The following is a 17,876-nucleotide window of genomic DNA, read 5'->3' as shown; positions in this document are numbered from 1 at the left end:
CATTTGAAGATAGAGTCTTTCAGCTGACTTTACTCACCATCCTAAGAATTTACTACCAAAATGTAACAATTGTGAAGACTTAATCTGATATGTCATATTATTCTTTCTACCTTTAGAAAAGCTTCACCTGCCAGTAAGTTGGGTGAGATATTTTGCTGTGCTTATGTCCCCTCCTTGATCTCAGCATGAGCTACAGGAATTCTACCTCTATGGACATTTTGAAAGCTGCATTTACATTTTGTCTGTGTGATGTTTCAAAAGCAATGCCAGTACTGGCACCACTGCGGTGCAGCTACCCTAGCACATTCCTCCTTCAACATCACACAACAGTTCAGCCTAGGGATTAACACAGGCTGCATGTCTGCTCTGTCCTAAAGGAAATTTCACCCCAAACATTTGAAGAACACAGGCAAAGTTAAAACTAATGAGAAAACATTTTCTATTTGTGTCAGTTAACTATGGAAAGTCTCTGCCTCAATTCAAGAGAGATGCTGAGGTACTAGAACATGTCCACAGAAAGGTGACGAAGCTGGTGAGGGGCCTGGAGCACAAGCCCAGTGAGGAGAGGCTGAGGGAGCTGGGGTTGTTTAGCCTGGAGAAGAGGAGGCTCAGGGGGGACCTCATTGCTGTCTACAACTACCTGAAGGAAGGTTGTAGCCGGGGGGGTTGGTCTCTTCTCTCAGGCAACCAGCAACAGAGTAAGGGGACAAAATCTCAAGTTGTGCCAGGGGAGGTATAGCCTTGATAGTAGGAGGAAGTTCTTGCCAGAGAGAGTGATTTGCCATTGGAATGGGCAGCCCATGGAGGTGGTGGAATTGCTGTCCCTGGAGATCACAGTATCACAGTATCACCAAGGTTGGAAGAGACCTCACAGATCATCAAGTCCAACCCTTTACCACAGAGCTCAAGGCCAGAACATGGCACCAAGTGCCACGTCCAATCTTGCCTTGAACAGCCCCAGGGACGGCGACTCCACCACCTCCCCGGGCAGCCCATTCCAGTGTCCAATGACTCTCTCAGTGAAGAACTTTCTCCTCACCTCCAGCCTAAATCTCCCCTGGCATAGCTCAAGATGTTTAAGAAAAGACTGGATGAGGCACTTAGTGCCATGGTCTAGTTGATTGGACAGGGCTGGGTGCTAGCTTGGACTGGTTGATCCTGGAGGTCTCTTCCAACCTGGTTGATTCTATGATTCTATGACTACATTTACATGTATTTTCCAAGTATGGAACAGAATTTACAACATTACAATACTAATTTTGAAACTTGATTTCAGTGTCAGAAAATGAAGGCTGCCTCATCTGAAACATGCCCTTGTTATTCCGGGAGTCATTACCAAAGGTAAATAATTGTTCTTCAGCATGGCAAGGATCACTATAGCTCTTGCTAGAGCTAGCTCAAAACCTTGGGAGTGAGCTGGTGACCAGATGACTCACAGTTGGCAGCTCCTTTGTGAGATCTACACAAACTGAGTAATTTTCAGAGGAAAACTGTAGGAGGAAATTATGTTCCCTTGTAGGAGTACAGTTCCTGAGAACTTAAATAAGAATAAAACCCCAAACACCTGGCATAAACGTATTGCCTATAGCCAATACTTTCCAAAGGCAAAAGGAAAAATTACTTGTGCTTTCCTCCTTACCACAGTAACCTCTGTCTTCACAGCATTTAAAATTGGGTTCTTCATCCCCTGATCAGTATTTCTGAATCATAAATCACTTTAGAAGTTATTAGTTTATGTAAGAGGTTGACTACAGACTGTATTAACTGTGTTAAGGGCTGGCTATATATTTTAGCTATATGTCACCTCACGCCTCGCACACAAAACCTCCTCCCACTTAAGTAACACCCATTAACATTTATAGAATGTTCTAATCCCAGCCTCAAATGCTAGTTTTTTCAAAGTAGGTTATCATTCATTCTTCTTGTCTCATGTCTCTCTGCTCTTGCTGCTTAATCGCTCAGTGTAATTAGATTACAGAGCACTCACACATCCTAAAAAAACTTGGTAATGCATTGGAAATTATTATGATTTATTGTGGATGGCAACTCCTGTTCTTACATCAAGCCTCTACCTACGCCAAGAGGAGCCTCAATATTGAGGCACTATTATCTATTCTAACATGTCTCAGCTTTTTCAACTAGCTGACTGTTGAGCTAAAATTACTTCACACCCACAGTATCACCTAAGTGACCAGGGTACTTGCTTCCAACAGCTCTACCAAAACTGACCAGATTTGCTTGTAGCTAGTGAAGCTCATACAGAGAAGGCAAATGAAAAATTCTTTTTTGCTGCACATCCTAGTTCCTCAGTCCTTGCATGCTACCTAGGAATCTCATCTCTGCTTCCCTTCTCTCTTCCCTAGCATTGCTGCACAAAGATCAAATTAATTTCCTCCATTCTGAACAGAAGGCTTGAAGAAAAGAGATAAAATTACTAGTATATACAATATCAGTGAGATTATTCTTGAAGTAATAGATCAAATTCTAGTGGCAGCACTTTAAGAATGAAGATGATAAACTGTAGAAGATTCAGAAGAAAGTCACAGGAATGTGTAAAAAGCTGGGAGGGAAAGAAAAAAAGAAAACACAAAAAAACATAGCAGCAGCCCAGTCCATTTCGTTCAATGTTCAGAGGCAGTTTAATCTCTAACTTGCTCTATAATGCATTAAAAAAATATTTCTAATACCAAACTTTTGAATTCAGTGGTCAAGGAAAATACACTCTCTACCCTTCAATAAATTATCCCCTTTAAATGAAATGACCTTTATTAGACCAGTTAAAAACAGTTCTTTGCTGCTGTAACTGCACTGGGGGATTCTGCTGACATTGCGATAACACCTCCTAATGCCCACCTATGACATAATTGTGCCAGCTGTATAGACCTGCCTTGAGTAACAAAGCCCTAGGGATAGTACTCCCACTGTGTCACTCCACAACTGTTATTTTTGCCAAGGTCAAACATACACTTTCCAGGTATAAGTTAATTATAAAAATGACTTTTTTTTTAATGACTGGGTTGTTTGGTTTTTTTAATAACCTGTACCTTGCATATTTCTCAACTAAGATCTCTGAGGCTCAATAATCTAATTCTAAAGATATTTAATTTTGAGAATATTGATACTGATCCTAAAAGGATCTGCATCTCAAAGGCTGAACAAAATCAGCATTTTATCCCATCAGGCATTTTGAAACTTTAAAGCAAGTGACTATAAATGCCTTTGTTCTTAATTAGAAGTGGCAATTCTAGGTCTCCTCCTCACAGTAGCACGTTGCTTTTTCATAGGTGGGCAGGCTTCTAAAGTGCTGAGTATTCAGCAATTCCCACTGATGTTGACAGAAAATGCAAATCACTCAGTGCTTTTGGAAAGCAAATCTTCAGTTCAGGGACCTAACTTGAAAGTCTTAAATTTTTCTCAAAAAAGAAACAATTTGGAGCAGATACCATCAGCATTCATCATGGCAAAAGAGGAGCAGAGAGGAACTTGGATCTGGAATGCAAAACTTTCCCTATCACCTGCTCTACATAGTGGAGCTATTTAATTTCTTCTACTACACTGCCTATCTGTCACTTGCACATCCCTCCAGATTAGATTCTCACCAATAATGGGAAATTTGGTCCTGCTTACAATTTTCAGAAAAGGAGAATCTGGAAGGTGGGGGGGAAATAGTCTCTCTATCTCTGTCAGACTCCCGTAAATTTTTAATACCTGGGGTTCTCCAAATTCACAGGCAAGAGGGAAAAGCAAAAGCCAAGGTGCTTTTACAGAACTTTAAAATTATATGAAAGACCTCACAGAAATGCAGATTTCAGTATACTATATATTAAAATATCTGTATATGATGCTGTCAAAATACACAGCAGTGCATGCTTGATAATCACAATGCTTCAAAAATGCTACATGTTACATTTTGTACCACAGGAGGTGTTAATCTGTCAAAATCTATCACTCCGTATAGAGTAAAACATGTAAAAGAGGTAGGTGCTCTTTCCTAGAAAAAAAATAAATTCCCTGTGAAAGCACAAGCAGTAAACAGTGGAAAGGAAGTTAATTAACATCCCAAAGAGGTCTCTTACTACTCCCTGGAGGTTTTGGATGTAAAATGGTTACTTAGACACCTATTGTGTGTATGATTCTTCACTTAATTCTGTAGTTCAGTGAAGCTGCAACAGAAGCTGAGGCCCACCACAGGTAAACAGTAAATTAAAATATATAACTACTTCAAGGAAATAAAAGATTGAGCAAATATATTTTTAAAGATATGTGAAAAAAAAATAACTGAGATTTTGGAAGTAACTTAATCAGGCAGTCAGGATGAGCTCCTCTAAAAGGGAATGTGGCAGAACGAGCTTATGAAAAAGAATGGCCTTATGCTGAGAAGAAAATGGGGTTCAGACAAGAATTTTAAAAAGTATTCTGCAGAACCAGCTACTTAGGGAAGGCGCACACAAATTCAGCAGACACAGCTTGCCAAAAAGCAAGTTAAGAAGGGTTTCACTTCTGGTCTGAGACAATATTTAGAAAGGAAGAAGATTTCCACTTCCAGTGGAATATAATCCCTTCATACAAGGCAGGATTCTCTCGATAAACATTAAAATGTCACAAAACCTTGGTCACCCTCCACAGCTCATCTTGCTGTTGATTTCCCAGCTCTGTAGGAAGGAATTGCAGGGAGAGCAGAATATGCAAGAGCTGTGAGCTGCTACTCTCACAACATCAGCTGCTACAAGGGCAGCAGAGTTTAAGCTGGAAATAGCAATGAGCTTTTTAAGGGATTTCAAGTAAATCACAGAGAAAAGTTTCCCAGGGAGGAGGATTTGGGGGGATCCTGAAGAAAAGATAGGAGGGCTTTTTAAAGTACGATATTCTAGTTCACAGTGGAGCAGCCAGAAATATCCAAGTGAAATATATGGCCTGTATTGTAAGAGCTGGATAATTCTAATGGTCCTCTCCTCTTAGAACTTCTTAATTATTTAAGAGAAGTACCATGGCCATACAAGGAAACCTAAGTTTTCTAATCCTATGCCTCAAATTCATGATGTTCACTTTGAAGCACTTAGCGCATTATCTGGTCCTTTATCTCTCAGAAGCCTCAGTAACAACAATTTCAGCACTCCATGTGAGTTAGCCATTCTATTCTTTGTTCCTTCTGAGTGTTATCTTCAGAGAGAAAGTGAATATTTCCCTTAAATTTGTTACCTTTCATTTTCACATTTTCAGAACACTTATTTGGAGAGCATGATGAAAAAAAAAAGTGGGATGTAAAGGCAACAAAAACTAATGGCTCAGAAGCTGGACATTAATCACTCACTTGGCAATGAGATTACATGGTTAGTCCATCATAAAGGCAAAAAACCCCCCAAAACTGATAAAAATAAAAAGTGTTTGCCAGTCAGTACATCCCATTTCCACTCAGAAGGCAGTATCAAGTGCCCCCCAAATCCAGCAGACCTTACCCACAGCAAAATCCTCTGCCATTAAAGGAGTCCCTGTCTAGCAAAGAAGACATTCCACAAGTGTTGGTGGCACAGCAAGGGGAGAGGAAATATAACTGAAAATATAATCCAGATATTCTTATGGGTGCTACCTTCTCTAAATCAAAGAGATCCTGTGACTGAACTAGGTTGCTTCAGGAGTCAGGCTACTGGCCCACTAAGCTGGAGCCAGGTGACCCTGAAAGTGCTGCAAATCGCATTTCTGGCTCAGCCAGACCCTCAAATCCAAAGACAGTGCATCTGGCTCCTGAATACTTCAGGTTCTGCCAGCAATTTACTTCTAGGATTCCTAACACAAAAATAAATTCAGAAAATTGCAATGTATGTGCATTTTACCCTCTCAGTTTGGAATCCCACAGCCTCTGAGATATGTGGGGCTGCTGTCTATCAACACTCCTTTTCACAGGACTGAGTCATATTCACAGTGGCTGGCTTTATTGTACCTCTTTACTAGTCCTAGCCACTCCAAAAGTTATGTGAACCAAAATGGATCACTGAGAGGATTTCCTGGTTAAATTGCACCACTTGATTCCCCTGAAGCAGACCTCCATATGCAATGCTTTGACCTTTGCTAAGGAAAAGTATTGACTTTCCTGTGAGAGCAATGACCTCCACCTGAGTTTCATGAAAGAGCTGTTGGGCTCCAAGCTTCTGCAGTTTGCTCATATCCACTGTTCTTCTACCACATGCCGTGAAACTATTTATAAAGCAAGAAAATTTTAAAGCAGAGAACAAAGCTTGAGACAGACATGCAACATCACACTGAGATCCCTGATGTAAGATGGTAGTCTGTAGCCTTGACATGTATGCTGGGTTCCTCAAAGGCTGTGCAGGAGACTGGAATGACATGAACTTATACCAATACAATACATGTAAGGTCAATCCATTTATTGAAGCTAAAAATGGTACTTATATAGTGGATTCAATACAAGTGTGCATACTTTTGACAGGCTCTTGCTAACAGCAAACATTCAGTTGTTCCCAGGGCTGACCAGCCTGCCCCCTTCAAGGACCCCTCGCACAGCTCAGCTACAGATAGCAGCTAACTTTCTCAGCTTCTCTGCTAGGCTTCCCAAGGCCGCTTCCCTGTGCTTCTTATCAGAGAACAGGCATTAATCCTGCCTGTTCTCCTTGTTTTTCAGACTGCTCAATTCTGCTCAAACCCCAGCACATGTAATGTTATTTGTCATCCCAAATGGTTACATGTGTTTAATTAAAACAACATAAATATTACACTTTAAAACTTTATGTGAATGGCAGCATTAAATGTGTCTTTCCTAGCTCTTTCCTCTCCCTTTTCCTATTGCAAATATTTTCTTCAGTTATCACCAGCATATTGCATCCCACCTTTTCCACAAACTTGACCAATTCACTCTGATTGATAACCGTATCAGAGGGTAGGACCTTCTTCCTCTTTCTTCAAAGGTAAATGGAACCTTCTTCCTGGTTTTATTAAAAAAAAATACTTTTTTCCCTGCTGAAGGAGTGTGTTTGGCATTTGAATCAAAAGATTCCATAACAGTGTGTTTTGCAGTATGTATAGTCTAAGTTATACATGAAATTACAAGACATATGCCAAAAAAACGATACATTGGCTTTAATATCTTTGCAGAGATATTTAGAGGATATACATGCTGCAGGTCTGAGATCCGCACCCAGAAGAGTGGGTGCAATGAATACATGATTTCTCTCCTCTCCCCACCTACATTTTAGCATCAGTAGAGAAGCCAGCATAGAATTAACATAAACACTTAACTTTTAGATTATTCCCTCCAAGTTCACAAAACTCTAAGCAAAAAGAGTTTATGTTGTAAGTGGAGCCATATTACACAAAAGACAAAGGGGATGCTGACTCTTGTAAAGAAATATATTCCTTCCCAGCAAAGCAACACTAGTAGATCAGACAGGGACTGTCACCCATACATGTAGCCTGTTGCATTTTAATGCTACACTCTGCATACATCAGACAGCACAAGTACTTGGTAATACCTGTACACTTGGTAATAGCTGGTACCTCAGCATATGCCAGGCACAAGCTCATGTGACAAGAACAAATGTCTGCCAGTTCAGTCTACTATAAACAGGATCCTATTTTAGACCTTGACATCTTCTGTATATTCAACTGACTGCTACTCCTAAACGACCATGACAACACCTTATCTGCCCCATTTTGAGTAGTGTCTACAATGAAAATAAGCCTGCATAAAATTCCATACTCAGAGCAGGCAACTGGAGTGTCAGGCTCACCCCCAGAGTCCTCACTGCTTTGGTGCACCATATTTCCTGCACAAATCCAGCTGTTGTCAGGAATTACCTGAATCTGTGCTTTCTAAGACAAAGGGCATAACCAACACTGTGTGCAACCTCTTCTAGGGAGGGAGAGGCAGGGAGCCCTCGTTCAGTTCTTTTAAGGCAGAGTTTGTCAGATGGAAACTCATAGCTGTTTTACTGCTCTGCAAGAGCCATCAGGTGCTACTGAACACTGAGCTCCACACTCCTGGATAGACACCTTATTACAATAAATGGTAGGAATGACCCAGACTGCTGCATGGTCTGTGCAACACTTTCATGGAGGAGAGTTTTACTGAAAATACAGATAATTCTTTAGCATAAGAAAAAAAATAAAGAGGTCTGCTTATAATACAAGTTTTCAGATAAGTTAGTTAAGTTATTAACTAACTGAGCATAGGACAAAGGCAAATAGGTATTAATTGTCAGTAAGTGCACATTTTCCTCCAGCTTTTGTGGAACCCTCTGCATTTTCAAGAGCTCACCCTTCTATGTATTAGAGTGTATTATTATGAGATTATATCAGGGTTACCACAAATTATTTGTAGCAGTTAGAGAAAATAAAATAATACCAGCAACACTGCATGAATTCTCTTCCCTCTTTGTGATAATATACCCTACTTACTTCTGAAGGTATTTTTTCAGCTTGTTAAGACTCACTTTGATCTTCAGAAAAAAAGTGACAGAATTGTAACTTGCACACACAGCTTTCTTGACTTATACGTGTTTAGATTCAAAACAAATTCAGCCTGTATGAGCACCACTTGCAGCACTGCTCCTACAAGAAATGAGAAAAATATGTTCCATATTTGAAGATAGATGTCCAGATGCAGAAGGGCAGACATCCAACTTCCATTAAAGCCCTTGTCTTCTTTCACTAGGCTTCCTCCTCTAGTTTCTGTATGGTCAGTTTTTGTTTGAAGCAAATTAAGTACTGCTGAAATTGAGAGTATGTCTACTAGAATGTTTAATTATTTTAGTGTTATTCTGGGTTTTGTCTTGTAAAAGATGTGTGTCAGGATGCTTAAGCAAAAATCATCTTTCCTTTGTGCATAGAGGGGTTTATGTCATTATTTTCCAAAACATTTATTTGTATTTTCAACCATCCCAGGGACAGATGGGGTAAAGAAGAAATATATCACAGTTACTGATCCAAAGCCATAAGCTATCAAGCACTCTTAACTTCTAGGACCTGATCCAAGGGCCACTGGAATCAGTGAATTACTGCCATTAATTTCAATGTGACTCGGAAGAGACACTTTAGAGATTATCATTTTATAAATTTTCTTTTTAGTTTCTAAAATAACATAGCTATGAAATTGCCCATGAGTTCCATCTAAAGTTTGCTCCTGGTCTCACTGAAATGAACAGCACAAATTAAAGTAACTGACTTAGACTAGAATTCTGAAAATGCCTACACCTGAGCTTTGTTGTATTGACTGACCCACACCCAAAACGATAAAAACATGCCAGTGAGGTAGCTAAACAGAGTTCACTGAAGTGGATCAGGATGGCATTCCACCACCAAAAACACTCAAGACAGAAGCTTCTACATTTTTATCTACTTGGTGTAACCTGTGGTCATATCTTGCAGTAAAGGTGTAACTCAGACACAACTGGTTGAAACATTGACTAACGATTGTACTTGAGTGCTTAATTCAGTTTCAATGCTTTGAAAAACGCTACAGCTGCTGCTCATGTGCTCAAAGGCTGGCGAGTTCAAGTGCTGACAAACAGCAGTCCAAGTTAGAAGGCACACTGCAGTTCTTTAAATGGCTAATCAGAAAGTAAAGACATGACAATGCTACGAATCAGAAATATCAAGCAAACTATAACACTCAGTCCAACCCTGACAGATAACTACCTGACTGTATAACTTTAAAAAAAAAAATCCCATTTGTTTATTTTCATTACTATTTTTCAAGAGGTTTTTTTGTTAAAATACTACACAAAATTGCAACATAGCCATCAGATTGCAACAACAGGAGATTCTGGAAAGATGTGAGGAAGACTATATGAGTTTCTGGATCACTGCTATACATTTCCCAAGCATTATAAATACATTACAATTATTTCTCAAGCTATTAAAAAAACTCCATTTGTCCAAGGCTCCACACTCTCTTTTCAAGAGCTAACAATGTCACAAGCGCCACCTGTGAAGTGACGAGCAAGAGAATTACTCCCTGGTCTGTGATTATGCAATGATAAGGATCCGGGCCCTTCAGGCATATCTTTTTATTGGCAATCTCACAAAACAGGCTGAGGACCAAGTGGGCATGGTGAGCCATCTACCCTTCTGCTTACCGTAAGTGCACTGATGGAATAAGGTAACGTCTGAACCGACTGAAAAAGTTTGCACTGCCATTATATATTTAATGGGTATTCCAGACATCAGCCTATTCTGTTTTGGTGCAATCTAGTGCTCTTCATGAACACTACATTATTTACTTATCACTATTAAGCATGCAATAATGATCCAACTGTGCTCCAAATATATATATGTCTGTCTGACTTAGCATTTCATAACCATCAATTTATTAATTGCTTAAAAGCATTCTGAAGCCACACAGCAAGCTGGCAACATGACCCTTCTTCTTTATGCCCCTAGATTACAAAACAGTATAAAAATGTGATTTTTAAGAAACTGATATTCATGCCAGAACAAGCATGGCTTTTTTTTTTCCCAGAATATTTTAACGCTAACTACCTAGTTCAGAATCCAAAATCCGTATTAAGAACTTCAAAATATTTTGACTGCAATGAAGTGCAGCACCTTATTGATGACGATGTTACTGTACAAAGAAGGAAGATCCTGCCTAGGCTTCTCTACTTTCTATGCATGTTATTTTTGTAACAATTCCATCCGAGGGAAGAATTTAAATAGAATAATGTAATGAAAACAGGGTTAGGAGAACTGTGACGGGTTTTTTTCCTAACAAACACCCCACTTTATGAAACAGGTAATGCCATTCAGAAAATCCCCCTTAATTCTTTTCATTATGATTGCAGAGTTCCCTGAAATTCAGGGTTTAAAGGAAAGAAACAGCTACTCCAGGCCAATCTTGCCTGTAGTCCCTTTCAGTACCTCAGGCTCATTCACACAACACAACACGATGGCAGCATGCTATCTCCCAAATTACATCTTCACCAGTATTTCTCCACACATTTCTGATCAGAGATATTAAAAAAAAAAAAAATCCTACGACAAATGTATGCCAATAAAAAACAGCCACCCTCGGAGGTGACGCTTTTGCCACAGTTTTCAGGGACGAAGACTGTCACGAAGCAGTACAGCCTGTCATTGCTGCTCTCAGCTTGCTCCCCGCGGATCCTGAGAATGGAAGGGGAGAAGACAGGGGCTTCCTTAAATTACAGCCAGGAAGATTTTCACTACTCGCTGCTTTATCGGGGGTTGTCTTGGAAATGAGCACCCGACGCCAGCATTACACAAGAAACCACTGCCATCTTCAGGAAAGCCCCGATACTGAACCAATAACGTACCTCTCGCAAACACACGGTTATAAGTTCCGACCAAAACCAAATGCAGTTGTGGGTGGTTGGTGGTGGGAACTAATTTAACAAAGCCCTCTCCTCGTTCCCTGCCTCTCCCTACCAGGTAAAAGGGAAGATGTTTCCCAGCACAGGCACAGCGCAGGGCTCCTCTCCCAGCCCGGCCCGCCGGCACCGGCAGCGGTCCGGAGCGGGGCAGCTCGCAAGCATCCTGCCGGACGGTCCGCGGGACCGCAAATTTAACTCTTTCCGAGGCGAGTCTCCGCGCTGCCACCCGCCACGCACCTCCCCGGCGAGCGCCCACCTGCTCTCGCCGAGCCAGTCGGAGGAGGGAGACGGAGGAGGGAGACCCAGCAAAACCCTGCCAGAGCCTTCCCGCCTCCTCCTCAAGCTATGGCTGCGGACGCTGCCCTTCTCGTCCCAGCGCAGAACGGGGATAAATTGAGATGGCAGCGTGTGCCCGCTGGCTACGAGGGGGAGTGAAGCGGCCGGCGTGCATCTGTTGCTGACCGGGTAGCGGCTTTGGAGAGGGATGCGGCCGCGGCTTTGCTGGGCGAGGGAGCTACAGCAAGAGGCAGCTGTCCTCCCAACTCGTGTACGTGCATGCAAGGACAGCCGATCCTAGCCACAGGCAGACACCCCCGCCACCCAGGCACCAGCCCCCGCGCCGCAAGCAGCCCCCGCCTCGCCGGGCAGGAGTCCGCCGGGGCGGCGGGACGAGCGGCGAGGCGAGTCCCGGCTGCCGGGGGAGCCGCTCCGGATATGCAGGGCGAGTGCAGGATACAGCCCACCAGCTTCACTTCCTCTCCCTCCACCACTCGTGCCCCCACATCTGTCCAAGCCTTGCGGAGCTAGCCCGGCAGACTGGGCTCGCAGGCGCCGCGCACGGCCCCGCCGGTAGCCGCAGCCCCAGCCCGGGCGTCCGCGCTGCCCTTGCGACCCGGCACCGCAGCGCCCCGGGACTGGGCGGCGGCACCACCCCCTGCGCCTGGCGGCGCGGGGCCCGCGGTGGTCCCTACCTCCGTGTCGTAGAGACGCAGGTCCAGGAAATAGGGGTTGAGCAGAGATTCGTTGCGGATCTGATCCATGGCCAGCTGCACGGCGGGCAGCACGCCCCGGCCGATCTTGCTCTTCTGGTCCTCCTCGGACTGGCTGAGCGGCATCAAACCCATGATGGATATCGGCGTGGTGGCGTTGGGGGGCAGCCCGGCCGCCCCCCGGGAGCTGCCCCGCAGCCAGCCCCAGCCCGGCGGCGCCCAGCCCAGGCACAGGAGCAGCAAGAGCATGGCAGGGTTGGAGGTGGCAGCGGCCGGTCTCCGCGGAGAGGGATGCATGCTGCTGGATGGGGGGGAGGAGGAGGACTGAGGGTGGGGAGGACGGTCGGAGCGGCGTAAGGGAGCCGAACCCCTCTCAGTCAGGGCGCATCCCCGGCGGCAGGAGCCAAAGCAGGAGGAAAAGAGCCGCCTCTCTGGAGCCTCGGGGTCTCTTCTCTCTTCCCCCCCTCCCCTGGCAATAATCCTTCTGGCAATGGCGCCTACTCCTTCTCAGGTCTGCCAGCTGCAACCACCAGGAGCAATAAATAAATAAATAACCCCTACCACCGCGCACACACAGACACGCTCCCCAGCACTCTCCTCCTCTTTCCCCGGCAGCACACCGAGGGAACGGGACCTGCCTCTGCCTTCCCGGCTGATCTCCCCGTGCTCCGCTCAGGGAGGGAAAGCACCTCTCAGGCGCGGAGGGGGGGCCCGAGCAGCCCTTAATGAACACCTCCCTCCTTCCCTCTCCTCCTCCTCCTCCGAAAGGGAAAAAAAATAAAAGAAGGATCTCGGCAGAAAAAGCCGAAAAGGAAAAAGCCCCCCCTAGAGCCGGGGAGGCGGAGAAGGGGAGCGGTGCCGAGTCGGGGCGGGAGTGCTAATGCCGCATTCTCCAGGAGCCGGGGCAGCGGGCGCGGGCGCCTCCAGGGCCGGGCACCTCCACCGCGGCAGGACGGGAGGTGCCGCCTCCGCTTGTCCTTCGGGTCGGGCAGAAGTGGGTGCGCGGGCCGGGAGGCAGAGCAAAGTGTGTGGCGGCCGGGCCGGGACAAGCTTCGCTCCCTTCACGGCATTAGCATGCGATGCCCGTGAGCCGGGCACCTTCCCCAGGTGTCGGGCTGACGGACACGGGGCGGTGTTGCCGCGGCCGCCTGCGGGCGGTTGGTGCCGCGCCGCCCAGCCCGCGCTCTCCACGCACGGAGGTGCTGCGGCCCCACGCGCGGCTTGGCACGCGCGCGCCCTCACACCCTCGCGCAGACACCCACTGGCGTGCGCGCGCCCGCCCTGCCCCGCGTGGGCACGTGGGCAGGCCCCGCGCGCGCTCCCCGGCTGCGCTGCCTCCGCGCGCAGGCGCGCGCCCGGGCCGTGGGAGCTGCGGCGCGCGGGGGTCGGGCCCGTTTCGGACGCCGAGGAGGGGAAGGTCCCGGAGAGGCTCCCCCGCGGAACTCGCCGCACGCCTGCGCCTGGCGCCGCGCGTGGCTGTGCTAAACTGAGGCTGCAGCAGGACTCGTGTGCGGCCCCGAGGTTTCCTCCAGCGCACCCCGATACCACACCTAGGCACCGAGGCGCTAGGTCTTGCGCCTAGCGTGTCCTCACACCTTTGCACTGCCCACACTCAGCCACCTTTTGCAAAGCCCCTGAGCCGCGGTGGTCTCATTTGCAGCCTCCTGAAGAGCCCCAGGAGGTGACACCGGTCATTGTGTGTCTCCAGGCAGGTGGATCCTGTGCAGGAGGTGTTGCTGGCAAGACAACTTTGCTTCACCCTGTCTTAGGCACCTCACTTTTTGTATGTATTCATGATTCTCTTGAAGTCGTGGCAAACCTTTGGAGATCAAGCTAGTGCATGTAATTCATATCTCATGCGCGACAGTGACAGCCGTGCAATAAATTGGAAAGAATCTTCATAGATTAATAAATTCTAAGATCGTCATGATCTGACCTTGGCCTGGAAGGCCTCCACCAGTCATCTCCTAATACTCACTGCTTCACAACCACTGCCTCAGAATGACACCCAACGTTGGTGGCTTAAAGGCATCAGTAATGAAGCGTCCACCCCATATCTTGATCAATCATTTCCATCATTAATTAGTTTACTGAAAGGTGTAACTCACATTCAGTTACAGTTTGTCTTACCCAAGCTTCCAACCACTGGTAGTGTTCTCATCATGCTTTTATCAGCCTAAGGGGGCATGGTATCAGTGAACTTTTCCCACACGCGTGGGCTAAGATTAATCGGTGCATTTTCTTTCCGTAAAATAATTAGACCAACTTTCCTTCACCTCAGGAATTGTTCTTGGATGTGTTTCAAAGGCACCTCTCATTTTTCCACTTCATGCAGGAATTGGCTATTCTGCCTGTAACCTGCCAGCACTGGGCTACCAGCAGCAACCTCTGCACCTTCTTTGGCACCAGCTGCTTCTGAGGGTCAGGCAGTTCAGGAGAATGCATCCTTACAGGCAAACCAGCCAGCTTCTTGTCCTTGTGGTGCTGCCTCTTGATCAAATAATTTACACCACGTTTTGGACGATTCTGCCTGAAATCATGACCTGCTTCTTTGCTCCTGCGCATGGAATCTTGCATTAGTATAAATCAAACTATGTGCTTGTAGAAATAATGTGATTAGCACTTTGCTACCTGCAAATTTTAACAGTTTCCTTCAAAAAGCTGATCATCGTGACACCAAGAACAGATCTTGGTAGGATGCCAACAGGAATAGATGCCATATTGATTTAGTATAATTTTGTATAGTTTTATGTTTAGTCAGAATTTCATATGCAAAACAATGTTTCACCATTCTCAACTCAACCTGCAACAGACACCAAGTTTGTTTCTCAAAATTTGCTTCACAGAAAATCATTCTTCACTGCCTGCATCCTTTACCATTCTGTGATTTACTCCGGTACTTAGCTACCAGGACTACAGCTACTTGGGTGGCTTTGGTTATCATTTAACAGTATTCACGTTGTATTAACACACACACACACACACACACACACACACACTGTCTTTGGAATGTCATCAGGTTTCTAAGCATTGAGGTATTTTCCCTTAACGAAAACAGTTCCCCAGCTTTTGAGATCTTGGTCTTTCTGAAAGAAAGTTTGAGTCCAAGTTGTGCAGTACAACAGGGTGAACACTTTGAATACTATTAGTAACTGCTTGTTGACATGCTTCTTTGCTGCTGACACAGCATCAAACATCCCTTTGTTAACTTAAGAATGAAATGCACCTCCTTGCTTCTTGCCAAACACAGGTTGGAAAGATATTGCATGGTTCCTTCCAGTGTGAAGCCTGCTGCTTGCCCTTGCATGGGAAGCAGAGCCTGGCAGTTGGTGGTGCCAGTGCAGTGCACTGAGAAATCATGCTGGAGAGGTAGGTGAAAGAAACTTACCTAGAAGTCCTATGCCCTGGGGCAAATGCTTACCATGGACAAGAAAAACAGCTCCAAAAGTAGGTCTAGGAAACCAAGATTTACACCTGTTTGTCCAGAAAGCTAAGGCAGGCTTTTCAGAGGTAGTCTTTGATGACACCTTCCTCATTTTTTGGGGTGCTTGGCAGGAAATTTTCTCTATACATAATTCCGTGCATCATTCTGTCTGTGGTGTGAGCCCGGAGTGACAAGTCATCTGTATGCACATTTCTGGTTTGAAGATGACCACCTTAGGTCAAATGAATCCCAGCTCCTGTGTCTGAACAGCAAAAGTCTGGAGTGTACTTACGGACATAATTTAAAGTAAGCAAAGCTACACTTCAAATTACAGTATTTAATAATGTGGTGCATCTGTTCTCATTCTTTTTTGTCACTGTCAGTAATACAGGTGATCTTCCTTCATAGTCATACTGTGAAGAGAGTAATAAATATTTGGGAAGCACTGAGACACCAACACTGAAGTTTCATGAAATGAGCTAAGAAAATAACCTTTATTTTTCAGGCTAGGGATTTACTATGGGGAAGTAAATAAGGCCATATACTGAACAACAAGGATTAGGCAAAGTAAGCTGCTCAAATCCCTTCCTGTACATTCAGTGGGGCATGAAAAAGACAGTTTACATTTTTTTAAAGAGGGAACACAGTGCAAGAGTATCATGTAATTGAAGACAAAGGTGTTGAAGATAAATTTAGCTTTTAAAAACCCTTTGTTTCTGACACTTTTAAATATTTCATTTGCAATCCTATCAAAAATTTTCACGTTGAACACAAAAAAGTTTTCAACATGATGTATATTCATAATTTGTAACCCCTGCTTCTTTCCAGTTCTCAGCACTGAGAAATTTCTTCTTTCATAGCTACTATCCTTTTTTTATGCATAACAGGTGCCCAGGTAACAGCTCATTTTAAATAAAAGGAGGCCTGAAGGAGAACTTCAAGCTGGGGTCGGAGTGGCTGGAGAGCAGCCAAACAGAGAGGGATCTGGGGGTGCTGATTGATAACCGCCTGAACATGAGCCAGCAGTGTGCCCAGGTGGCCAAGAGAGCCAATGGCATCCTGGCCTGCAACAGGAATGGTGTGGTCAGCAGGAGCAGGGAGGACATTCTGCCCCTGTACTCTGCACTGGTTAGACCACACCTTGAGTACTGTGTTCAGTTCTGGGCCCCCCAGTTTAGGAGGGACATTGAGATGCTTGAGCATGTCCAGAGAAGGGCGACGAGGCTGGTGAGAGGCCTTGAGCACAGCCCTACGAGGAGAGGCTGAGGGAGCTGGGATTGTTTAGCCTGGAGGAGGCTCAGAGGTGACCTTATTGCTGTCTACAACTACCTGAGGGGTGGTTGTGGCCAGGAGGAGGTTGCTCTCTTCTCTCAGGTGGCTAGCACCAGAACAAGAGGACACAGCCTCAAGCTACATCAGGGGAAATTTAGGCTCGAGGTGAGGAGAAAGTTCTTCACTGAGAGAGTCATTGGACACTGGAATGGGCTGCCCGGGGAGGTGGTGGAGTCGCCGTCCCTGGGGCAGTTCAAGGCAAGATTGGACGTGGCACTTGGTGCCATGGTCTAGCCTTGAGCTCTGTGGTAAAAGGTTGGACTTGATGATCTGTGAGGTCTCTTCCAACCCTGATAATACTGTGATACTGTGAGAACTGCACCAAAGTGCTTATTAAAGATTGTGTCAGACACAGCCACCTGCCCAGCAGACTGTTTGGTTCTTTTCCTTAGAAATCCCCAGAATATTTTGCTATCATGAAATTGGCAAAGCGCATGTCCTAGGATGAAATCTTCTGCAGTAGTGCACATCCTTTATCTGTCATGCAAAAAGGCTTTATATTCTTATTTGGTTGTCTGCCCCAGACACCCTCTGCATCTGTTTATTTCTCATTACAATATAATTTCACAAGAATTTTAAATCCTGTTCTCTTTGCTTGAAAATCAAATATCACTTTCTTCCCAGCATGTAACCCAGTCACTTCAACATTTCAATCAGGTGAATCCTCCAACTGTATTTTGGTAACAACAGTTATGTTAAATTCACTCTTGATAATGGTCATTTTCAATTTCAGTTATTACTGTCTTCTCACAGCATTGCACAGCTAACATTTTTGTTCTTTAGGTATTC

General features: G+C 45.0%; 1 protein-coding gene across 1 annotated transcript in view; it reads right to left on the bottom strand.

The window, feature by feature from the left end:
* Positions 1-13,479, bottom strand: part of GABBR2 (gamma-aminobutyric acid type B receptor subunit 2) — a 662,133-nt gene extending 648,654 nt beyond the window's left edge. The window contains exon 1 of the mRNA XM_064150058.1: positions 12,314-13,479. Within this exon, the coding sequence (XP_064006128.1) occupies positions 12,314-12,628 (315 nt within the window). The 5' untranslated portion in view covers positions 12,629-13,479. The remainder of the gene's footprint in view (positions 1-12,313) is intronic.
* Between the last annotated feature and the right edge of the window lie 4,397 nt (positions 13,480-17,876).

The sequence above is a fragment of the Pogoniulus pusillus genome, chromosome 10, assembly GCF_015220805.1.
Source record: "Pogoniulus pusillus isolate bPogPus1 chromosome 10, bPogPus1.pri, whole genome shotgun sequence".
In the NCBI taxonomy this organism is placed as follows: domain Eukaryota; kingdom Metazoa; phylum Chordata; class Aves; order Piciformes; family Lybiidae; genus Pogoniulus; species Pogoniulus pusillus.
The sequence above is the reverse complement of the archived record's forward strand: the minus strand, read 5'-3'. Positions and strand labels throughout refer to the sequence as shown.